Here is a 24,507-nt window from a genome sequence, read left to right on the forward strand (position 1 = left end):
TTAGATTGGATATTAGAAAAGTTTCTTGACGTGCGGAGTTTTCCTGCCCTAGCACAGGCTTCCCAGGGCAGTGGTGAACTCATGCTTGGATTAAAAAGTCCTGTGGATGTGGATGTGTGGGACATGGGCGGGCTTGGTAGCGCTGGGCGAATGGTTGGACTCGATGACCTTGAAGGGCTTTTGCAACCTAAGCAATTCTATGATTCCATGAAACCTTCCCAAAGTATTCCTGGAGCTCCGAGGCGGGCGGGCAGGGTGCTGCAGGTGGCCTGGGCAGGGCTGTGCAGCCGCCGGCCGAGCTGCTCCGGCTCCGCTCCCTCTGTCCTTGGGGCGCCGCTTCGGCCCGCACGGGTGGGTTTGTCCCGCAGTGCCGAGCCTGCCTTCCCCGCCGGTCCCGCCCGCCTGCCGCGGCACGTCCCGCTCCTCCACCCGCGGGCATCCCGGGGCGGGAGCACCGTGCGTGGGAGGAGACTCGGCGGGGCGGGCCGGGCCGGGCAGGGAGCGGCGGAGCGCGGCGGCGGCAGCAGCAGGATGCGGGAGGCGCGGTTCAGGGACAACTTCTGGGTGAGCGGGAGCACGGCGGGACTGGGACAGCGGGGACAGAGCCAGCCGGGGCCGGGGGGCGCAGCTGGAGGTGGAGGGGTCACTGCTCTCTGGTCGGAGTTGGCTCCAAAGCCAACGATCGCGGTCGTGGGGTGACTTTGCTGGATGCTCTCGGTCGATAAGCACTGGCAGAGGGTACCCAGAGAAGCTGTGGCTGCCCCTGGATCCCTGGAAATGTCTAAGGCCAGGCTGGATGGGGCTTTGGGCAACCTGGGATTGTGGAAGGTGTTCCTGCCCGTGGCAGGGGATGGAATGAAATGTGCTTTAAGGTTCCTTCCAACCCAAACCATTCTGGGATTCTGTGATCCCCAGCGAGCACTGCCCACCATGCATGTCTTGAGAGTTGTGGCTTTACAGCCTGCCCCATGCAGCTCCAAAAGAATCCCAGCAGTGGCTGCTGCCTTGCTGGAGGAAGTCAGTGCCAGGCTGAAGGGTTTGATACCATTAATTTGCCATCAGTGAACTACTTCAAGACAGCTTGGTGAAAAATGTTCTCCTCTTGTGAGCTAATCCTGGATAGGAGCAAGTCACTTGGTATGATGCTGCTGCCAGCAGTTGAGCCATGGAGGAAAACCCACAGTTCAGGGAAAACCACAATTTATTCTTTTCAGTCTGAATTATGCTTTTATAAAAGGAGAAGGGCAGGAAACCCACATATCTGCTGCAAAGCTAAAACTCTGTGGCTACTCAGTTCCTCTTGTGGTGGATCTTCATTCTAGGTATTGGTGACCAGGAAGTAAATTACCAAATTTGGTCTTTTGGGGCTGAAAATCTTCATCTGTGAACGGTGCTGCTTGGGGTTTCCCAGATGTTGCTTGGAAGCATGTCCCATCTTGTAGGACATGGGAGAGAAGCACAGGCCCCAGGAAGAGCTGGCACCAGGTTTGGGGCTCCTGAGTGTTGAGGAATAAGTGCAGAGCCTCACCCGGCATCATTAACGAGTTAACTGGCATAGCGTTGTCAAACACGTAAATCCCACACAGGTGTCAAACCTGTTGTGGAGAGTAAAGGCCAACTCTGCATCTGGCAGCTGCTTCCCAGCTATTTGTTACACAGAAGTTTTCCACAGTGCTCCCTTTGCTTTGCAGACGTGCAGAGGGGAGGTTCTGAGGGTGCTGGAGGAACCACTGTGATGGCAGAAAGGCTGAGCAGGCAGGTGACACATGGGATTGAAGAAGAGCTCCTCACCGCAGGGCTGACTTTGGCTGTTTCTGCCCGCTTTGTTCCTCTCCTGCAGTGGTGTGGTGGTTTTTGAAGGAGGATCTTGGAGGAGGGGGCTCAGTGGGAGAAAACAACAGGACAGGAGCAGCCTCCAGCTCCCAAGACAAGGAGGATCTGGGGTGTTGCGTGGGGCGCTCACCCCTGCTTGACCACTTCCGAATAATCCCTGGTTCTTGCTGAGCCCCAAACCGCTGGTGCTGCCAGGGATTTTTCCAGGGTTTTGTCCTTTCTGAAGCCCGTGTGCTCCAAGCCCCCTGACTGGGGTTGGATGGGAGCGTGATGGATGTGACTCAGTGGAGAGTCTGAGGCCCTTCTGCGGTTGTTGGGCCCATGGAAAAGGCAGGTACCACTCCAAAGCAGCTGCCACACCACGTACTGGTGACTGTGCATCAGTTGGGAGGGCTGGGGAGGAGGGGTGAATAAGGATAGGAAGGGAAAAAAACAAATCAAGATGAAGTGTGGAGGGCTGCACATGCAGCTTCCACCTGCTGCTGAGTGCTGTGAGTGGGCAAGCACTTCCTCCTGCAATTTTCCTCTTAGATTGCTTTGCGTAAGGTAAAAAATAGAAGGAGAAGTCTTTGCTGAGGCAAGTGATTTCCTAGAATCATAGAAGCATTGAGCAGTTTGGGTTGGGAAAGACCTTACACACCATCTAGTCCACCACCCTGCTATGGTCAGGGACACCTTCCACGAGACCAAGTTGCTCTATGCCCTGTCCAGCCTGGCCTGGAATGCTTCCAGGGATGGTGTACCCACAGCTTGTGTGGGTAACCTCTGCCAGTGTTTTAATACCCTTACTCATAAACAATCCAAGCAATTCCTTCCCTGTATTTAATATGAATCTCCCATCTTTTTGTTTAAAACTGTAATTCCTTGTCTTATCATTACAAAGAGCTTGGTGAAGCACAGTTTTTGTCTTCTGTAGGTTCTTCACTTGTCAGACAAGGTGAGACCCAGAGGGCCATTGCTGCACGATCGTGGGCAGGTGGCAGATGCTGCCACACACCCACACACTGTTCTTTAGTGGTGATGATGGCTCAGCTTCAGATCTGCTGATCTGCTGGTCCAACAAAATGTACATGTCTTCTCCCTCCCCCCCCCCCCCAAATGAACTCATCATCCCATTCTACCTGCAGAATCCCTAAATGCTGGGAAAAATGTATGTTACTCTTGTGGGAGCAAATTTGGTTAGGACAGCCTGATGAGAAGGAGGAGACTACTCCAGGGGAAGTATGCTCCAACCGATGGGACAAAGTCTAAAAAAAGTGCAAACTCTCAAAACCTAGGCCAGTTTTGGTATTGGATCTTCCAGCTTTAAAATGTGACTGGTTGTGAGTGATGACCTCCAAATTTCTTTGTGGGGATAGGATGGTAAGGGTGAGGGTGGGCAGGCCCTGGCCCAGGGTGCCCAGAGCAGCTGTGGCTGCCCCTGGATCCTTGGCAGTGTCCCAGGCCAGGCTGGATGGGCTTGGAGCAGTCTGGGACAGTGGAGGGTGTCCCGGCCCATGGCAGGGGCTGGAATGGGATGAGGTTTAAGGTCCCTTTCAACCTTAACCATTCTTGGATTCTGTGATTGTAGGCCAAGCTGCAGCCCACCCTTTGCTCTGTTGGAATAGCAGGGCTGTGCTTCCAGCCTCACCTGGGGATTGATTAAGTTTTAAACCCCAGCAGTTGTGGTTCCTTCAGTGGGTGCTGTGTCTGCTTCTGCACTGGCTCCTGTTCCCGGCTGGAGCTGATGGTGTGATATTCCTGATGTGCTCTGGTGGGAAAGCACTGGCCCATTGGCTCTCTGCCCTGAAGTTTGCTCATGCGCCTAGGTCTCAATACAAGATGATGAATTTTCTTGAATAAAGATGTTTGCTCCCTGGCACCCCACTGCAGCTCCTGCTTGCTCAGGGACTGAAGTCCAGACATGCCTGAAGCTGAACATTTTTTGTCCTGCATGCTCTGACTCCCATGTCACTCACTCCCACAGGCCTGTGAGTGAGCTGTGCAAGACCAAAAATACCCCAGAGCTTGTGTCTGTTTGCCTTTGTCCTGCCTGTAGTGATTGCCACGAGTTGGGCAAGCCTGACATTTTGTTTTCATTTGTTTTTGCCATCTGCTCTTCTTCTTTCACTATGTGAGGTCTTTTCTTTCACTTTTTTTCACTTTCTTAGTACATGCCTTTTTTTCCACAAGCCTGTTCTCACACACATTTTGGGCAACCCAACAGCCTTGGTTCTCATCAGTGCACTTTGGTGTGGTAAAACCATATGGTAAAAATATAAAGTACATCAATGCTAAGAACCACTCTAATTCTGATCTGTGGGCTAAACAGGTTGCAGCTTGGGGAATAAAATTTTGGTAATTTTGCCTTCGACGAGGCAGTGCTCTGCTCCCTGTGGTGTTTTTAGCAATGTTGCTAAAACAACCCATGGCTGGGGGGATGCAGCCCTGGGTTCCTGGGTTTATTCCCTGGCTGCTGTCTGATGGTGGCTGTTTCACTTCCCCTTCCCCCTGCCTGTCCTTCTCTAAATGGGCACTGGCTTGGTGGAACTCGGCAGCAGCATTGTGAAATCCCCAGGTCATTGTTTCAAAGGAACAACGTGGGATTTGTGGGAAGAAGAAATTGCATCGAGGCGGAACAGTCCATGTCTTTTGGTGTCTCTGGGATGAGCGGGGATGGTGCTGGCGCAGGGGAAGGAAACTTCAAATGGAAAATTACTAATAAAAAAGCTGCCTTTTGCAGGATGCTGGTCCCAGGTGGGTGGATTTGCAGCAAGGCCTTTTCCTCCCTGCAGTGAGTTTGTCTGTCCTGTTATACCCTCCTGGTTGTGGGGACGAGCTGCAGCCTTGTGCAGCCTCTCCTCGCCCTGCTCCCTGCGGGCACCAGCATGAAGCACTTCTCTTTGTCTCAGTGGCTTCTGCAGGCACTGACTGAGCAAGGACAGCACAGCCAGCTACACTTGCACAGTGTTTCCAACTGCTTAAATAGTCACCAGCTTCTGTTGAGTTTCTCTAAGCACACAAGGCTGAGGAAACATACTGGGAGCTTGGAACATAGATCCTTCAGGAGATGGTCCATGAACAAGCGCAGAGCCCCAAACCTTTTGGTTTGGGAAGATTGGGACAGACGGAGGGCAGGAAGGCTCTGCAGAGGGCCCTGGACAGGCTGGATCCATGGGCTGAGGCCAATGGTGCGAGGGGCAACAAGAACAAGTGCCAGATCTTGCACTTGGGTCACCCAACCCCTGCAGGTCCCGGCTGGGCAGAGGGGCTGGAAAGGGCCCTTTGGGAAAGGCCCTGGGGGTGCTGGTGCCAGGGGCTGGACACGAGCCCAGGGTGCCCAGGGAGGCAGGAGGCCAATGGCCCCTGGGCTGTCCCAGCCAGGCTGTGACACAGCCCCAGGGCAGGGCCTGTCCCTGTGCCGGCCCTGCTGAGGCACCTCCAGTGCTGGGGACAGCTCTGGGCCCTCAGGACAAGAGAGACCCTGAGGGGCTGGAGCGTGTCCAGGGCAGGGAACGGAGCTGGGAAGGGGCTGGAGCCCCAGGAGAGGCTGAGGGAGCTGGGCAGGGGCTGAGCCTGGAGCAAAGGAGGCTCAGGGGGGCCCTTGTGGCTCTGCACAGCTCCTGACAGGAGGGGACAGCCGGGGGGGCCGGGCTGTGCTCCAGGGAACAGGGACAGGAGCAGAGGGAACGGCCTCAGGTTGTGTAAAGTGATGTTTGGATTGGATATTAGGGAAAATTTCTTCATGGCAAGGGTTACTAATCCTAGAAAAAGGCTGCCCAGAGCAGTGGGGGAGTCCCTGTCCCCAGAGGGATTTACAAGACATGTGGATGTGGCACTTGGGGAGATGGGTTAATGGTGAGGTGGGCAATGCTCGGGTTGGACTTAATGGTCTTAGAGGATTTCGTAATTGAAACATTTCTCCACTGTCATTTTCTTCACAGGGTGTGTCTGCAGGGGTTTTCCGTGTAAATTGGGGGTAGGAGATGGAAGTGTCAGGCTCAGCAGCTTGCTGTGACTCAGACAGGATCATGACGTGCTTTCCCATCCCCAGCAGAGCATTTTAGCCCTCCTTTTGGCTGAAAATGTAACCAAGCCCCAAAACATCACAAGCAGCACAGAAATTCCTTCTCATTATTGATTCCACTGGGCGCAAATCCAGGCAGCAGATCAGGAAGGCGGGGGGGGGGGTTCATGTCCTGTGAGCTTGGGAAACATCAGGTGCTGCTTTGTCACCTTGAAATCATCTGTTTGCAGTTTCCATGAGCTGTGCTCTGAATAGCATGTGGGCTCAGAGCTGTGCCCAGCAGGGAGGACCAAGACAGATGTGTGCAGGAGAATGGCAGGAGGGATCCTCATGCTCTGTTTGGGCAGGGCTTGGTGCAGCTCCCCATCTTTCATACTTGCCTTTGGGTTAGCTTATTATGGTTTTAAATCATCTTCTCTGTGCCCATGGCTCTGTGCTTGCCGTGCTGTACTTCCTCTTCCCTTGCTGTTGCCAGCCCTGCCTTTGCAGCCACAGAATCCCAGAATGGTTTGGGTTAAAAGGGACCCTGAAGACCATCTCATTCCATCCCCTGCCATGGGCAGGGACACCTTCCACTGTCCCAGGTGGCTCCAAGCCCCATCCAGCCTGGCCTGGGACACTCCCAGGGATCCAGGGGCAGCCACAGCTGCTCTGGGCACCCTGTGCCAGGACCTCACCATTTTCATAGCCAGTAATTCCTTCCCAATATCCCATCTGTCCCTGCCCTCTGGCAGTGGAAGCCATTCCCTGTGTCCTGGGAAGCCATTCCCTGTGTCCCTGTGTCCCCCCAGACCTTGTCCCCAGTCCCTGTGCAGCTCTCCTGGAGCCCCTGTGGGCACTGGACAGGGCTCTGAGGTGTCCCTGGAGCCTTCTCCAGGCTGAGCACCCCCAGTCATGCTGGTCCTTTTGAGTCTTTCTGTGCCAAACCTGCCCAGAAGGTTTCTGCAAAGGCTGGTTTGAGACCATAAAACCCTGCCCAGCTCCATCTGGGCTGGGAGTTCCTCCCATGGAAAACTCACCTGGAGGAATTAAAAAGCCATATAAATGTGGCACTCGGGTACATGGGTAGGTGAATGGTTTGGCAGTGCTGGGGAACGTTTAGACTCTGTGATCTCGAGGGTTTTTCCAACTTAAACAATTGTGTGATTCTGTGTTTCATATAACACCTTGCACCCTGAGGTCTGGTCCTGCCTTGCGTGCTTAGGAAACACACACGTGCTGGAATTAAATCCTTCTAGTGTAGGAGGAAGAGTGGTAAAACAAGGAGCTTAGTGCACATTACTGATGGGTACTCCCAGTTTTCCCCTTGACCCTTCTGCCTGGCACAGGCAGCCCAAGAGTGCCTGGCAGCAGAGCAGGATGCAAGAGCCTCTGGGTGCCCCTGGGCGTCCAGTGATCAGTGATGGGCTCTGAGCCTCCCCTGGACATTCAGTGATGGGCTCTGAGCCTCCCCTGGGCGTGCAGTGATCAGTGATGGGCTCTGAGTCTCCCCTGGGCGTGCAGTGATGGGCTCTGAGCCTCCCCTGGACATTCAGTGATGGGCTCTGAGCCTCCCCTGGGCGTGCAGTGATCAGTGATGGGCTCTGAGCCTCCCCTGGACATTCAGTGATGGGCTCTGAGCCTCCCCTGGACATTGAGTGATGGGCTCTGAGCCTCCCCTGGGCATGCAGTGATCAGTGATGGGCTCTGAGTCTCCCCTGGGCGTGCAGTGATCAGTGATGGGGCTCTGAGCTTCCCCTGGGCGTGCAGTGATCAGTGATGGGGCTCTGAGCTTCCCCTGGGTGTGCAGTGATCAGTGATGGGGCTCTGAGCCTCCCCTGGGCGTGCAGTGATCAGTGATGGGCTCTGAGTCTCCCCTGGGCGTGCAGTGATCAGTGATGGGCTCTGAGCCTCCCCTGGGCGTGCAGTGATCAGTGATGGGGCTCTGAGCCTCCCCTGGGCGTGTAGTGATCAGTGATGGGCTCTGAGTCTCCCCTGGGCATGCAGTGATGGGCTCTGAGCTTCCCCTGGGTGTGCAGTGATCAGTGATGGGCTCTGAGCTTCCCCTGGGTGTGCAGTGATCAGTGATGGGCTCTGAGCTTCCCCTGGGTGTGCAGTGATCAGTGATGGGGCTCTGAGCCTCCCCTGGGCGTGCAGTGATCAGTGATGGGCTCTGAGTCTCCCCTGGGTGTGCAGTGATCAGTGATGGGGCTCTGAGCTTCCCTCCTGCCTGGGCTTGCAGCTGTGCTTTGCATCCATTCTGTTTCCTTTGAAAGTGTGGACAGGAATTCAAGTGAGTGAATTCCTGATCCTGTGTTTTGCAAATGTGATGAAGCCTGACCCCAGTACAGTGTTTCCTTTTCACAGACCCGGTTAGTGAAGATGTGAACCTGAGAGGTGGTTGTGGGTTTATCAGTACCTACCTCATTTTAGAGGGGCATTTGTACTTTGTAAAGGAAATTTGGTTTCTGCTTAGGTCCTGCTCCACAGTCCTGTCTTCCCATGCAAAGCTGATCTGGGATTCCTGTGGATTTTCTGCCAGTCCCACTCCATCACATCTCCCGTTCACTTCTTGCTTTCTGGTCACTGACAGTCAAGTACTTGAATAGGGAATTCCACTTAATTAAACTGTTCCTTTATCACAGATACCAGCCTTGTTCCTTCTCCTTTATTGCACCAGGAATAAATTCTTGAGAAATGCCATCTTCTGCTGCCCACACTGCTGTGCCAGATCTCTGCATACTCTTGCCCTGGCTTTGAACCATTTCCTGAATCCCTCCATCCTGCCACAATCCTATTCAGGTTTCTTGGTAACCTTTCGTGGCTTTTGTTTCCTGTTGCTGAGTTTCATACCTGCTCCTACTATTGCTCCCTTTTCTGCAGCCATGCATAGGAATGGGGAAAGAACAGGGTAGACTAAGTCAGCCTACATCCTTGCTGCTTTTTTCTTTTTCTTTTTCTTTTTCTTTTTCTTTTTCTTTTTCTTTTTCTTTTTCTTTTTCTTTTTCTTTTTCTTTTTCTTTTTCTTTTTCTTTTTCTTTTTCTTTTTCTTTTTCTTTTTTTCTTCTTACTTCTTTCTTCCTTTTTCCTTTTCCTTTTCCTTTTCCTTTTCCTTTTCCTTTTCCTTTTCCTTTTCCTTTTCCTTTTCCTTTTCCTTTTCCTTTTCCTTTTCCTTTTCCTTTTCCTTTTCCTTTTCCTTTTCCTTTTCCTTTTCCTTTTTTTCTACATGCATACATGCAATATATGTTTTTAAGGAATAATTTGGAAGAAGATGACCCTTCAGAATCTATGGCAAGCATGAGTGGCATAGATGTACCTTGTCTCAAATTGCCACCACTGTTCTCATTCTGAAGCCTCTCCCACCCCTAAAATAACATATTTTATTTCATAAAGAGGCACTTAGACGCTTGCTCCCCCTGATCCATGGCCTGTGCAAATGCCTCTGGAGGTGGCAGGGGCCATGGATTGCACTGGCAGGGACATGACTCCTGCTCCTGTGTTTTCAGAGCACGGACCTGACCAGCACAGTTGGCTACGACAGCATCATTCAGCACCTGAACGATGGCAGGAAGAACTGCAAAGAGTTTGAAGACTTTCTGAAGGAAAGGTAGGGAGCTGCCTCTGGAGCGGGCTGGGTGGAGCCTGGGAGTGGTGCTGTGGCACTGCTCCGTCTCCTGGTGTTCCCAGTTTGATTTCTGCCACATTTAACTGATGCTAAAAGGCTGTCCCATGACGTTCACCTTGCTGTTTGCCTTGCAGAAGATCAGGTTAGAAGATCTTGACCCAGGAGAGCCATGGCTTTGTCCTGTCTTTGTCTCTGTGCATTATGAACACCCCACAGATTCAGTGTTAAAAAGTGGTAGGGTTAGGTACTGCCATTAAGAGGATATGACATAAGCAGAGGTTCTGTGGCTGGTGATGACCTGGCCATGTATTTTACCTTTGGGGTTAACCTGATTAGCAGTGGCTAAATATGAAGAGCATTGTAGAACACTCTACATTGAATTAATGTCATTTTGGTAACGACAGCTGGGGAAAACCAACCTCTGACTGCACAACTTGGTACAGAGCATCCTGGAACAAACAAAATGTGTATGAACAGGAGGAGAGCTGCAATTTAAAGTGTCTGATGCACCTACATCTGTTCAGGCTGTAATCCCACGTTCCAGGAAAATTTGGACCTTCCACATGAGGAAGTGGACCCTGAGAACCAAGTCTCGCTCATCAGTGACAATGCAGAGTGCCAAAAGCCTCCTCTACACCCTGTGCCCTCTTTGGCCTTGAAGGAGGTGTGGGTTGCCACTGAAGTGTCTGGCCAGGAGGAGATCAGAGGCTGGGCCTGGATTTTCCACTCTCTGGACTTGGCCCAGTTGTCCAGCAGAGTTCCAGCTATGGAAAATATGCCTGCTGGATGTTTTGTCTCAAACAAAGTTCATAGGAATGTTGCTAGGTATATAAAAAAAAAAACCAATCTATAATACTTTTTTTTTTTCAATTTCCCTATTAGCTTCTGGAGTTTTTAGAGTTAAGGTAGGTGAATTTCATTGCCAGACTCCAGAAATCAACCACACAGAGGTCTCCATGTGTGTTGGTAGTTAAGGCATTTTAGAAAGTTGTTTGTTTTATCCAGTGGATGTTTTAATGGCAGCCTCTAGCAATACTTGTTCCTTTCTGCTGGCCACATGGAGAGAACTACATTTGACCAAGCAATTCCAGCCCTGGTTGTCTGTAGTGATTTAAAAAAACAAAGAACTGGTTATTCTTACACTGCAGCACAGGAGCTCTCTTTTCCTCCTTCCTTTCTTCCAAGAGGGGGAGATAATATGGTCTCTCAGAGATGTTATTTATGTCACCTTACGAGGTTGGTCACTTTTTCAGATGCTTTCCCTAAGGATTATTGCCAGGTGCAGAGAGTACTTATTGCCACACATAGATGGGATGTAGGGAAGGAATTCCTGGCTGTGAGGGTGGTGGGACCCTCTCTGGCACAGTTTGCCCAGAGCAGCTGTGGCTGCCCCATCCTGGCAGTGTCCAAGGCAGGTTGGACAGGGCTTGGAGCACCCTGAGGTAGTGGAAAATGTCCTTGCCCATGGCAGAGGGTAGAACAGGATGAACTTTCAGGTCCCTTCCATCCCAAACCAATTGATGATTTCTCTCTTTGATGTCTCTCTTTCCTCAACAGAGCAATTATAGAAGAAAAATATGGCAAGGAGCTCATTAACTTGTCGAAGAAGAAGCCCTGTGGGCAGACAGAGCTGAAGTAAGTTCACAGTTGCTTTTATGGGTGTCCCTGAAGGAGGAAGAGAAGGAAGGAAGCTGTGAGACAAAACAGAATTGAAACGGGACTCAGACATTCAGAAGACGAGCCGAAATCATTCTCATGAATGAGCAGTGCTCAGTTGGGTTCTAATTGGCTTTGAGCTGGAGCCCACCAAGTTCCCCTTAGCCACAAATTAACCAAAGCACTGTTAGATGCTCAGGGGGATGTGGGCTGGTGGGTCAGCAGAAGGCTGGGGATCATGAGACCTTGGGTTACCTCCGGACAGGTTTTGTAGCCAGAGGGAAGTACAGGTACTTCCCTGACTCAAACCATGCACATCTTTAGAGCCCAGAATGCTGTGGCCACCACGGCTTGCTCCATTTCCCAAGTGATCCTCAGTGCCTTCTGCTTTCTCCTTTATTTCTGCACTTTATACACGCCCTGGTCATTTACTTACAGTTTCATACTGAGGTGTCACTTAAAATGTTTCTGCCATCTTTACTGTGCAATATTAACAGGAAGGAAAGCTCCCTATTTTTCCAACCACTGGCAACCACACCATGTTGAAATTATCCCAAATGATGGTTTTAGGAGGTTGCCAGAAGCATTTGTGAAACTTTGAATTTTTAATAGCATCCAGTGTACAGAAAGGTGTCAAACCAAGTGAACTATGTTGTACCTGCTGAGAGGGGAAAAAGCTGGAGGTACTAAGAGGAATAAATAAATGTGCTTTGAATTCTTTGGCCATTGTTGAGAGAGCTCTGTTTTGGAAGAGGTGCTATGCTGTGCCTGTGCCTGACTCTGCTCTCTGCTTCTCCACTCTTTCTAATGCCCTGCTTGTGTTTTTCAGCACGCTGAAGAGATCCCTTGATGTTTTCAAGCAACGTAAGTAATTATTTGTGTTTGCCAGGACAGTAAAGCCTGAAGGCAGCTGCTTGGGAAGAAAACAGCAGAGAAATCTCTAAAGCTGTGCAGTGCTGAGGCCAGGCAAAGGCTGTACTGCTGGCCTGGTTCATCCCAGTGTGTGGGGCTTGGGACAGAGTGAGCCAGCACATGTGTGGGAGAGGAGACCCACAGGGCATCATTTTGGGATCTCTTGGGCTTTCAGATCTGGCTGCAGCTCAGAGATCATGTTTATGTTATGCATAGGAAGCTGTGCACAGGAAACTCATCTAGAGTTTGTTGGACAGGCTTGTCCTCTTCACAAATACACTGTAACTCACATCTTGAACCTGGGACAGCTCTGGGCCCTCAGGACAAGAGAGACCCTGAGGGGCTGGAGCGTGTCCAGGGCAGGGAACGGAGCTGGGAAGGGGCTGGAGCCCCAGGAGAGGCTGAGGGAGCTGGGAAGGGGCTGAGCCTGGAGCAAAGGAGGCTCGGGGGCCCTTGTGGCTCTGCACAGCTCCTGACAGGAGGGGACAGCCGGGGGGGTCGGGCTGTGCTCCAGGGAACAGGGACAGGAGCAGAGGGAACGGCCTCAGTCTGGGCATGGGGAAGTTTAGATTGAATATTAGGGAAATTTTCTCATGGAAAAAGTTGTCCAGGCCTGGCACAGCTGCCCAGGGCAGTGGGGGAGTCCCTGTCCCCAGAGGGATTTAAAAATGGTATACATGTGGCACTTGGGGACGTGGGTCCGTGGTGGCCTTGGCAGTGCTGGGGGAATGGTTGAACTTGGGGATCTTAAGATGGCTTTTCCAGCCTAAATGATTGTGTGATTCTAAGTGGAGCATCTAAAAGATGGTGCTTTGCCCACTGTACATTGTCACGGTCACATCCTGCCGTGGTACCGTCAGACAGCCCCTGGAGGATGAGCACTCTGCTGTCCTGTGCCCAGTCCATCCCCTGCCTGATCCAGGTTTCTTTGCTGCCCCTGTGGGCCTCCCTAACAGGGCTCTGCCCTCACCACTGCTGACAGTTCACAGCTGTGGATTTGGAGCAGCTTTGGGGGCTGAATCAGGAGCTGCCATTTGGCTCTGCTCCCTTGGTGGATCCTGAGGGTGTTTCACAGTGTGGCCACCTTGCCTTCAGCCAGAGGAGCCTGAGGTTGTTTTAGCCTTCATTTTTCTGTGCTCCAAGCTGCTGCCTGCTGGGCCTGGGGCAGAGCAATGTGTTGAAACATGCCCAGATTTACCTGTGTGAGGGGGAGAGTTTTCTCAAACTGGGGAGCAGGTCCCAGCAGGACTGATCCTTGCATTGGTGAGCGCTGCTTGGAGGCTGCTTCAAACAAGCTGGAGCTTTTTCACATTTCTGAAAGGGGACGTGTGGTGTGCTCTAAGTTGACTTGAGAAACAGTCTCTTTAGGAATATATATATATATATATTAGTAATGAATTTGTTTTCTCTTTGCAGAGATAGACAATGTGGGACAAGGTCACATCCAGCTGGCACAAACCCTTCGGGAGGAAGCAAAGAAGATGGAGGATTTCAGGGAAAAGCAAAAGCTGCATCGGAAGAAGGTCAGGCATGGTGGGAAGATGTGCCTTCCTGCAGGGTGTTGATCCTGCCCCAGCCAGGGGCTGATCCCGGTGCTGTCTCATGCCGTGTCCCAGCCCCTGCCACACCCCCAGTGCCTGTGCTGCTGGGAAGTGCTCAGCTCCTTCCTATGTGTTGTAACTGTGTTGAACTGTGTAGTAACCTCCAACTTCCTTCTTCTCACTTCCACATCTTCTTCGTGTGTGTTTTGGGGCCAGCCACAGCACTGGAATGTTTTTAAAACATTTGTTTATAGGGCTGTATGATCTCCACAGGGGCTGCTAAAATGGCCAAGACTTTTAACTTCTTCTGGCTTGAGATGGCTTTGTCTAGAAAACCAGGGAAAACTGCTAGAACCAGGGACTGGTTTGGACCTAGCAGAGAGGAGTGGGCTTCCCAGTTTTGCCAGAGTCTGTGAAGATGGTACAGTGCTATATATTGCTAGGATTTAGTTTGTAGAGCTCCTTTGCATACACAAAGGCTACAGTTGCCTGCAGTTCAAGGCTCAGGCAGAAGCACAAAAGATGTGTTTTGTGAAGATGATTCGGGTGGATGAAGGCCTTTAAACACATCTCAGTGTGGTGTGTGGCTCTTCCACTTGTAAGCCACGCAGTATGTGACTTCCATCAAAGTCCTGGAGCTTTGATGGTCAGTGATGTGCTGACCGCAGGTCTGTTGTCTTCACAGATAGAGCTGATAATGGAGGCCATTCACAAAAACAGGAATCTTCAGTACAAGAAGACCATGGAGGTAAGGCAAATGTGCTGCTGTTTCTTGCCATATGAGTTAATGCTGCTCCACACACAGACACAGAGCACTGGGACAGGCTTAAATGAGAGGGGTTTCCTCCTCTGCTATGACTCTGTGACTCTGCTGTGTCTGTGTGAGTGGTGTGCACGGTGTGCTCAGAAACAGTGAAGAGCACACCAAGGACAAGGCCAGTGGTAGCCTTGCAGGGTTGGATACAAATGGTTTAGAATCAGAGAATTATTTAGGTTGTAAAGCCTCTAAGGTGCTTGAGTCCAACCATTTTCCCAGCACTGCCAAGCCCACCACTAACCTGTCTCCCCAAGGGCCACATCCACACCTTTTTTGAGCACTTCCATGGATGGTGACTGCACCACTGCCCTGGGCAGCCTGTTCCAGGGCATGAAAACCCTTTCTGTGAAGAAGTTTCTCTGAATATCTACTCAAAACCTCCTCTGATGCAACTTGAGGCCACTTCCTCTCCTCTTGTCTCTTGTTCCCTGGGAGCACAGCCCAACCCCCATCTGACTGTCCCCTCCTGTCAGGAGCTGTGCAGAGCCACAAGGGCTCCCCTGAGCCTCCTTTGCTCCAGGCTCAGCCCCTGCCCAGCTCCCTCAGCTGCTTCTCATCACACTCATGCTCCTGCCTGTTCCCCAGCCCTTCCCTGAACATGCCCTTGATTGCCAGGAGCTTTTCACCCCAGCCCAAGAGCAGCCTGCCTTGCAAGGCTTTTCCCAAGCTGCAGGGCACCTTTTGTGCCGTTCCCTGCTCTGCAGGCAGGCTGTTCCCTTGCAGGCTGAGCTTTTTGCCCCGGAGGTGTGTCTGCATCAAACATCTGTGTGTGTGGTGTCTGTCCCAGGCCAAGCGTCTGTACGAGCAGCGCTGCCGCGACAAGGACGAGGCGGAGCAGGCCGTGCACCGCAACGCCAACCTGGTCACGCAGAAGCAGCAGGAGAAGGTATGGGCAGGCATTCAGCCCTGTAAGAGCCTGAATGAGGGGTGCAGGACTCCAGGCAGCTCTCCAAAATGCAGTTTATTCCATCCAAGAGGTTACAGCAGTCCAGGGTCGTGGGTGACAGAGCTGTGCCCACAGCTGTCAGCTCCAGCTGCAGGCAGGCCTGGAGCCCTTTGGTTTAGGTTACAGTGCATTATAGACTTTTCTTTACTGAGCATCTTAATGCAGTAGAACCAATCTATACCTTAACTATTATCTATAGCCTATCATAACTACTATAATTACCATATTCATGTTACTATTCTCCAATCACTACAAGTCAGTACATTACAGTTTCAGCTAGATGTTTTTCAGTTTTCTTGCAGTGGAAAATTCTGAGACCTTTTTTCTACTTGAAACATTTGCTGACTTGTTTGCCTGTGCTATCTTTCTGCTTGGTAAAAAACATTTTCTTATTTGAAGTGGGTTTGTCCTTTGCTGTAAGCCATAAAACCCCCTTCTAACTAACACACCCTTTGCCTCCTTGGTTAGCCAGTAAGACTGGCTCAGCAATTCTTTTCTTCTATATCAAAACTTGCTTCCATCTCTACTCCTTCTTCAGATTCTACATTTAAAAATTCTTCTGCTAAGCACTCATATCTGTGAGACTTTCTTGTCAAACTTTCATCCTTCCCAGCAGGCCGTGGCGTGGGGGGGGAAAGGGATGTCTTTTCTTGCAGCTTGCATGCCCCAGCTCTTGTTCCAGTTCTGGGTTTGGGGTGAGATGGGGAGGCTGGTGATGCACACAGCCTCTTCTTCACCTTCCTTGTCTCTCCCGGTTTTGGCAGCTGTTCCTGAAGCTGGCTCAGACGAAATCAGCACTGGAGGACACTGGTGAGTGTGGAAACGCCATGTTGGGAAGGCGAGGGGCAGGGGGTTGTGAAACTGTGGCACAGCTCGTGGATGAGCTCCAGCTCTTGGGTCAGGCATGACTCCTTGGGAACACATTCCCAAGATAGCAGCAGTGGGCAATGTCCCTGGAGAAACCTGCATGATCCCACTAAAGCCATGTCCTTCTGCTTTATCCCTGATCTCCCACCCTTTTCAGCCTTTTTCCCAGCCCTAGAATTACCTTCTAGCAAAGGGATTTTTTTAATGAATGTTAATCACGGAATCACAGAATCATAAAATTATTTGGTTTGGAAGGGACCTTAAAGGTCATCTCATTCCAACCCCACTGAAGGGCAGAGGCACCTTCAGCCAAAATATGATTTGTCTCACAGACAGGAGTTACCAGCAGAGTGTGACCACAATGGAGAAGATCCGGGACGAGTGGCAGAACGAGCACATCAAAGCTTGTGAGGTAAATGCCCCTAAACACCTCCATGTGGCAGCGTGGTCCTCTGGGTTTGCAATCCTGGCTGCAGGGCTCAGGGACAGTGCAGATTTCCTGGTTTTGTATTCCCCTGGCAGTGAAGCAGCAGGATGTATTGCAGCCAACCCTGTGTGTGTGTGTCAAGCATGGCTTCTGGATTCAAGGCCCCATTGCTCCAAGGTTTCTGCTCTCATTTTATTATTTTTATTTTTCCCACCATCTTCTAAAATTGACAGAGTCAAGGTAGTGACATTTTTGCCCACTACCTGCTTGCATGGGTGGCATGGCTGTCATCTTGGAGAGCTGTGGTCACCTCTGCATACTCAGTAACCCCAGGCCATATGTCCTGGAGCCTCAACAACACCTTTGTTGCTCAGAAGACTGAGCAACTGTCTGAAACTCTAGAAGACTTTACATGACTTTTCAGCAGAGGCTGGTGGTGGCTGGGGATGCAGGTGAAGCCATCTCCACATGCACACTGTGCCAAGAGCTCTTCACCTGGTGTCTCACAGACCATGCAGTAGTGTGGGAACCTCTCTGACAGGGTATATCAGCTGAAGCAGACAGCCTCACAGGGAAGTGGTCCAGCAGGGATTTCCAGCACACGCTGGGGAATTCCAGACTGGTTACAAGAGGGCTGAACAGCTGCTCTGCTGCTGGCCTGTGATCTGTGACCAAGGGGTGGACAGAGACTGCAAAGACAGATTTTATCTCAGATCTGCTTCAGGCTTGCAACCAGCTTTCCCATGCCCAGCTGTGCTGATCCCTTCCAAGTTACCTCTCTTCAGGCTGCTATTCCAATTTTCCCTTTTGAACTGAATTTTCTGTCTGTTCTGTGTGGTGTGCATGGGTGTCTCTGTGCTGGTGTGCTTTTGGTGTCTTCTCTGGAAGCCTCTAGGATGGGGACACAGTTTAGTGGTGGCTTGGCAGTGCTGGGTTAGTGTTTGGACTCAATGCTCTTAGACAGCTTTTCCAACCCTAATGGTTCTGTGGTGGGGAGTGGAAAGCAGCAGTTTCACTTTTGCAGATGGATGATGTGGAAGTTTTCCCCTCCATGTGTTGCAAAGGTCATAAGTGGTAACAAGTGTGGATGTTCATGGGAATGTGTAAAAACATGTGAAATTGATTGAGGTGTACCAGACAGCAGATTTCAAAAGGAAAAGGGACTGCTTGGAAAAGGGCTAGGCAGGAAAGAGACAGAAACACCTCTGTTTTCATACATCCTCTTTGTTTTTTAATTGCTCCATATCTGGAACATGGAAATGTTAAAAAAACCCAAACATGTACATGTGACACCTGGGAGAATGTGTTAGTGATGGCCTTGGCAGTGCAGGAGTAATGGTGAGATTTGATGATCTTAGAGGGCTTTTCCAATCTAAATTATTCTGGGATTTAAGGGTACCCTTGGTAAGGGAAGTGGGCTGGGACCACAGGGGCACAGGATACTTTGGGAACCTGTACTGCCTTTAGGAAGCTGGCTTGGTCTCCCCAGAGATAGAAGTGTGCTGGGTGGTCCCCTCCACATTAGTCTTGCAGATTTTCCAAGCCTGGTACATCACCTGGATGCATAGAGGGATTATTTCTGCTCTGGACAAGCTGGAGGGCTCACAGCTTCCTTGCTTCCTGCAGAAGACCTACACCAACTCCACCTGGCAGTTAGCTTTGTTGTGGCATGTGGGGGTGGGAAGCAATCAGGACAGAAGAGATTTGCCCTCATTTTGAAGATGTTATGGACAGTTTTGTCTGTGCTGTTTCAGTTCTTTGAGACTCAGGAGTGCGAGCGGATCAACTATTTCCGTAATGCCCTCTGGCTCCACGTCAACCAGCTCTCCCTGGGCTGTGTCCAGAATGATGAGGTACCTCAACTCAAAACCTTCATTTTTCTGTGTAGAAAGCAAAGCCCAGTTTGTTTCCCTGTGCACCAGGGTGGGTTACATCTGAGTTGGCCCTTGATTGACCACAGACACCAGCGTGAGTGGGGAAAAGCAGAAGGATTGGCCAAAACTCTTGCAAATGAAGTTTTCTCCGGGATTTCCACACTTTTTGAGGGTGGGCAGGCCCTGGCACGGGTTGCCCAGAGAAACTGTGGTTGCCCCTGGATCCCTGGAAATGTCCAAGGCCAGGCTGGACAGGGCTTGGAGCAACCTGGGATAGTGGAAGGTATCCCTGCCTATGTTGGGGTGGAATGGGATGGGCTTCAAATTTCCTTTCCAATCAAACTATTCTGGGATTCTGTGATTCCCCTGATGCTGGAGTGAGTACTGGGCTTTCACCCTATGTGTGGTAAGCAAAGGGAAAAACCTTGTTTTTTGACCTGATGTATACAAATGCACTTTATTTCCCTTTTGCAGAAATACGAGGAAATCCGCAAGAGTTTAGAAATGTGCAGCATTGAGAAGGATGTTGATTTTTTTGTAAATTTACGCAAAACTGGAAGTTTGGCTCCAGGTAAGAGCTTAGTAGAATCTCAGAAAGTAGTGCTGACTGCTCTGTACTCCTCATGGAGCTGGCTGCTCTGGTCAGCATCATTTTGTGTGCAGAAAACACTCATTTTGCATTTCATTCACTGCCTTGCAACACTAGTCTCTGCCACTTTTGACAGCCCCTGGAGATCATAGTCTCAAATTTTTTTAGTTTCCTATCAGGCATTTTCTCAGAGAGGGGAAAGACTTAGCAGCTGAATGTTGGTAAAGTATTTTATGTCTGTGAGAGGCTTGTATTTTACTACTGTCAACTTTTCCTAGCTCCTGTTGTTTATGAAAACTACTATAATGCCCAGAGAAATGTGACTCCTGCGAGAAGTTCAGCTCCTGTGCCTATATCAAGGTGAGGTACAACTGCAATTGTTATTGCAGATGATTCTCACTCTCCCAAAACAGGCATAATTTGTTCCTTTCAGTCTATTGGAAACTGGACTTAAAGGTATTAGAGGACAATATTTGCTTGCATGGCTCATGATGTGACATGTCACCAAGACAGATCACAGGAGGAGATCTGAGGAGAATTAAAAGCATTTGTGGGTGGAGGGAGAAACTTCAGAGCTGGATTCACTCTCGTGGGACGGAAGCTGGGCAGGGAGGACATGGTGAAGGGTTTTTCTGTCAGGGGCAAGATGATGACTGGGGCCAAGACTCATACTAAGGATGAATTGCCACTTTGACTGCCCCACTGAGAGAGGAGTCATGTCCAATTACGGCTTCCTGATGTCTCACTCTGAGCAAAGGCACGTTAAAAGACATGCCCTGAGGCTCACTTGCCAATTTTTCCCTGAGTCAGTGCTTTTTGGTTATTTTTTCCTCTTCCTCACTGTGTCAGGTTCAATTCCTGTGTTTTCCAAGTGGGCTGTGGGTGGTGAGCCCACCATGACTTGCCTTGTCAGGTCTCCATAAAGCCCAGGCTGGCCAAACCTCCTTCCCTCCCACCAGCTCTGGGGGGACAGCTGGAGGGTGCAGAACCAGGGCAAAGGGAGTCCCTTAGCCATGCAAATCCTCAGCTCTGTGTTTGTTTCCTTCTGTGCAGGAGGGGACCTCTGCCCACCCCGACCAATGCACCAGGTGAGTTACTGCTTCATGGGCTTTCTGAACGTGGGAGCTTTCACTTCAGCCCTTGCCCAAAATCCCTTTCCAGCTCCCTTAAACCCCCTTTAGGCACTGGAAGGAACTCTCAGGTCTCCTTGGAGCCTTCCCTTCTCCAAGTGAACACTCCCAGCTCTCCCAGCCTTGCTTGAACCTCATTCACTCATTCACTTTAACATGGATGGCCAGTGTGTGGTGCTTCTGCTCTGTTTAAAGTCACATAATGAGCACTTCTCATAGGAAACCTGAGGGGATTTTTTGTGCTCTGTGTTTCAGGGGAGCCTGATTATGCCACAGTTGATGGCTACAGCTTGGTACATTTCTAACAGTCACAGTGAGTACCCACTTTTGATGAAATGAGGCTTAAAAGAAAGAGGGAAAGGAATTTTTTACCTGGGCAGATAGTAATATGACAGGGGAGAATGATTTATACTAAAAGAGGGTAGATTTAGGTCAGCTAGAAGGGAGAAATTCTTCCCTGAGAGGGTGGAGAGGCCCTGGCAGAGGCTACCCGGACAAGCTGTGACTGCCCCATCCCTGGAAGTGTCCAAGGCCAGGTTGGACAGGGCTTGGAGTAATCTGGGCTAGTGGAAGGTGTCCCTGCCCATGGAATTAGATGGTCCTGATGGTCCATTCCAACCCAAACCATTCTGGCATTCTGTAAGAAAGGATTTACTATGAGATGAAGCTACACAGAGGAGGGACTAGAGAAAAAAGGCCATTGGTTAAGGAATGACATTTTGAGGTGACTAATTGGAAGTGACACTCCTGTCAGCCCTCCCATCATTTGTCTGAGCTGTAGCTGTGGTTTAGACACTGCTGATCCTGTTCTCTAGGTTTTCCAGAAGGCAGAAGACACTGTTGGTCTGACCAGCGTGGCAGAGATGGTGTTTTCAGTTATTCCCAGACACACAGAGCTGAAGTGCTTCTGCTTTTCAAGAGAATATTTGAGGACTACGATAATTATTTGTACATTCAGAAAGTGCTTACTAAAAACCTGTGCCTTTGATCAGCAAGCTCCTTGGATGGATCTGCACACTCAGAGGAGGAAAAGGACCAGACACAGGGGTCACCTGTGTCGGAAGAAGGTTTTGATTGGAAGTTCTTCTAAAGTGTAGCCATCTAGAAAGTCTGGGGCCTCCCACTCTCTGTATAACTAAGAGGTTGTCTGTGCTGAGAGGAGTCCTGCACGATGCTTTGGGCACGCTGGCTTGTGTCTAGGGTATGTGCATCCCTCTCAGATCTCAGGTTTTGCCTGTTCCTAAAGGCTCTTGCCTGTACCTAAGGTCTTTCATTAGTGGGGATTAAACTTTAGGTGAAATTTAGGTAAAATTTTAGGTCATTTAGGTGAAATTTTACTCATATCTCTCAGAAATCTTACTTAGAGGGGCACCAGCAGTTGCACCACGTATCTGGCTTAGGTGTAGCTGTGCTCCAGGCTTAAGTGGAAGCTGCTTTGCATCTACCCAGGGAGGGGCTGTGTCACATCCAACCTGCTGGGAGGTCCCAGGAAGGTTCTAAGGAATTTATTCAACTCTTCCAGCCACCTCTCTGATGAGGGTCTTGTGGGTTTTTAGGTTTATCAGGTTGCTCCTGGTAAGCTCTGGAGACCAGGCTGGATGGGGCTTGGAGCCACCTGGTCTAGTGGAATGTGTCCCTGCCCATAAGAGGGAGTTGGAACTGATGCCTTTTTGGGACTACCTAAAAACAGAGTCCAGACAAAATTAAGGGAATAAAAAGTTATATTTATTGAAGGACCTTCAGGAACATTTTGGGCAGACAAAGCCCCCCAGAAAATGGACAGTGGGTCATGGGTTTTCACATTTTTGTAAGTTTGGTCTGTTTGCATATTGGGGGTTAATCTTCCAATTACAGCTTCAGGTAATTAAATCATTTACCCCAAGTTTGCTGCCCCTCAACTCACTTTTGTTTATGTTTCTCAGGGCCTGAGACAGTAAGGAGTCCTTGAGAGGCCTAGAGAGGAATTGTTTTGTCTGAACAAAATGGAAAAGCAGTAGCTAACACTCCATATGGAGTTTAGGGTTATACACTAAAGAATTGCAGGATTACAAATATTTGCAAAATATAAAAGGTAAAATCCTAAGGCATCAGAACTAGGTGGTCTTTAAGGTCCCTTCCAACCCAAACCATCCTGGGATTCTCTGATTCTATGATTTAGTTAACTTCTGTGATTCTCTAAACTCTGAACTTGTTCTGACTATGCACCACTGGAAACAAACCTATCTACTACCAGAGCCATGAAACCTGTTTTTCTGACCACTTCTCCTGAAAGTTCCTGCCCTTGTTGTTACCACAGATATAGATATGATTATGGCTTTGATTCAGAAGCTTACATGCCTCGGGGCTGCTGGTCTCTCTGATGTCCCTGTGTGCAGTGCTGCTCCACTGCTCCTTGCTGCCTTATTTGACTGGATACAGGGACAGGACATGGGGATAAACACACAGTTTACCTGTCTAAACCTGGTGCCAGGTCACTAACCTGGAGCAACGGGATTTGCTGTTTTTATGATGTTTTTCAAGTTGAATCTGCATGGCTTCAGCATGTGCCTTAGCCCACCAGTCCTTGGAGTTTTCACTGGATTTATTTGTGTGGGGAAGATGACAATGAGCTCCAACATCTGCCCTGCTGCCTCACAGTCAGCTGTGCACAGTGCACATGGCAAGGAATCAGCTCTCCTATTTATTTCTGAAAGACCAAGGATAAAAATACTCTTCTGAAGGAGCCTGCTGTAGTCTTAGTTCTATAAATACGTATTTTAAAAAATAAGTTCTGAGTCTTGTGTTCTGGATATCGTTCTTTTTTAAAGTTGTTGTGTTCACTTTCTGTTGGGGATGGGTTTGGGATCCATGCAAAGCATCCTAGTCTCTGCTGGATGTAAACCTACAAGATCACATCCTTTATTTCAGTCCTTGCTCAATACCAACACAGCAGTGGGAGAAAAAACTCTAAAAGAGAATGGCATGAGAAGTGCTTATCATTAGCCATGAACTGCAGACCATGCAGGGCTGTTTGCCCTGGAGGAGTGTTTGCTCTGCAAAAACTTGCATGGCTTCTCTTCTGGGATTTTTCCACTGATTGAGCACAATAGATGCTGTTTGGCTTTTCTGGATGTAGAGGTGCCCAGTGAGGCTAAAACTTGGCTTGCACATTTACTAAAAGCACAGAAGTAATCCCAAAATTGGGGTGCTGGGGCAGGTTTCACCCTACACCCACGTCCAATTTACCTTTCCCATAGGTACTACAAATTCCAGGTTACACTAGTAACACAAAGACTTCTCAAGCCCTAGGTACAAGGTCCCAGGGAGAGAACAGTGCCTGTTCAAGGCCAATAACAGGCTGTGATGTGCCACTGAGCTCTGGGTGGGCTCATCCTCCTGGGCATCGGGAGAAGTCCCTCCTGCTCCAGCTGTGGCTCCCTGGGGATGGCCGGGTGCCAGGACAGGGCTCTGGGGGACAGCAGTTCCTGCTGTGGGGCTGAGCCAGCATTCCTGCTGTGCTGGAGGTGTCTCACGCCCTGGGGCACACAGAAGTGACCTCACACTCCCCATCCTGCTAGTGGGGGTTTGGCTTCTCATCCCACATTCCCTGTGGCAGAAGCTTGGGGTGGCCCTATGGATGGTCTTTGAGTCCCTATAGCAGTCTCTGCTTCGCTGTGGACTCTCTGTGAGTCCCTCTGGGCAGTGTGTCCCTGTGGAAGGTCTGTTTGTCCCTATGTCAGTCCCTATGGATGGCCTGTATGTCCCTGTGGATGATCTCTGGGTCCCTATAGTGGGCCCTGGTCATCCATGCAGTGTCTGTCAGTCCCCATGGACAGTCTGTGTGTCCCTACGGCTGGTTTCTGCAGATCCCTACAGCAGATCCCTCTCGCCTGGGGCTGGTCTGTGGGGTCCCCACAGATGCTCTGTGTGCCCATGGACACTTTGTGAGTCCCTGTGGATGCTCTGTGTGTCCCCATGGATGGTCTATCAGTTCCCATGGCTGCTCTGTCAGTCCCTATGGATACTCTGTGTCCCCTTGGATGCTCTTGTGGGTCCCCATGGATGGCCTGTGGGTACCTATGGATGCTTTCTGTGTCCCCATGCATGCTTTGTGTGACCCCATGGATGGTCTACGTGTCCCTATGGAGTTTCTATGGCTCATTATGGATGGTCTAAGTGTCCACACAAACATTCTGTGTGTCCCCATGGATGGCCTGTCTGTCCCCATGGAGTGTCTGTGTGTCCCCACAGAGTTCCTGTGTGTCCCCACAGAGTGTCTGTCTATCCCCATGGAGTGTCTGTGTCCCCATGAGTGTCTGTGTGTCC

The 24,507-nt window shown here is 50.2% G+C and overlaps 1 protein-coding gene across 1 annotated transcript; it reads left to right on the top strand.

Moving 5' to 3' along the window:
* The first annotated feature begins 531 nt into the window (after positions 1-531).
* PSTPIP2 (proline-serine-threonine phosphatase interacting protein 2) lies at positions 532-20,507 on the top strand. The gene is made up of 14 exons (XM_066569496.1): positions 532-564; positions 9,325-9,425; positions 11,001-11,078; positions 11,929-11,963; positions 13,428-13,534; positions 14,238-14,300; positions 15,157-15,255; positions 16,080-16,125; positions 16,515-16,594; positions 18,364-18,462; positions 18,958-19,054; positions 19,351-19,432; positions 20,126-20,160; positions 20,458-20,507. Exons 1-14 carry the CDS (start codon positions 532-534, stop codon positions 20,505-20,507), a joined length of 1,005 nt encoding a protein of 334 aa, XP_066425593.1.
* Positions 20,508-24,507: the final 4,000 nt, after the last annotated feature.

The sequence above is a fragment of the Molothrus aeneus genome, chromosome Z (genome assembly GCF_037042795.1).
Source record: "Molothrus aeneus isolate 106 chromosome Z, BPBGC_Maene_1.0, whole genome shotgun sequence".
Taxonomy (NCBI): domain Eukaryota; kingdom Metazoa; phylum Chordata; class Aves; order Passeriformes; family Icteridae; genus Molothrus; species Molothrus aeneus.

What these genes read in the sequence shown, in the direction of transcription:
- PSTPIP2 (XM_066569496.1), top strand. Translation starts at nt 532, where the DNA reads ATGCGGGAGGCGCGGTTCAGGGACAACTTCTGG. An exon ending in GGTTCAGGGACAACTTCTGG is followed by an intron (nt 565 to 9,324) that starts GTGAGCGGGAGC and finishes CTGTGTTTTCAG; the next exon opens with AGCACGGACCTGACCAGCAC. An exon ending in ATCAGCACTGGAGGACACTG is followed by an intron (nt 16,126 to 16,514) that starts GTGAGTGTGGAA and finishes TTTGTCTCACAG; the next exon opens with ACAGGAGTTACCAGCAGAGT.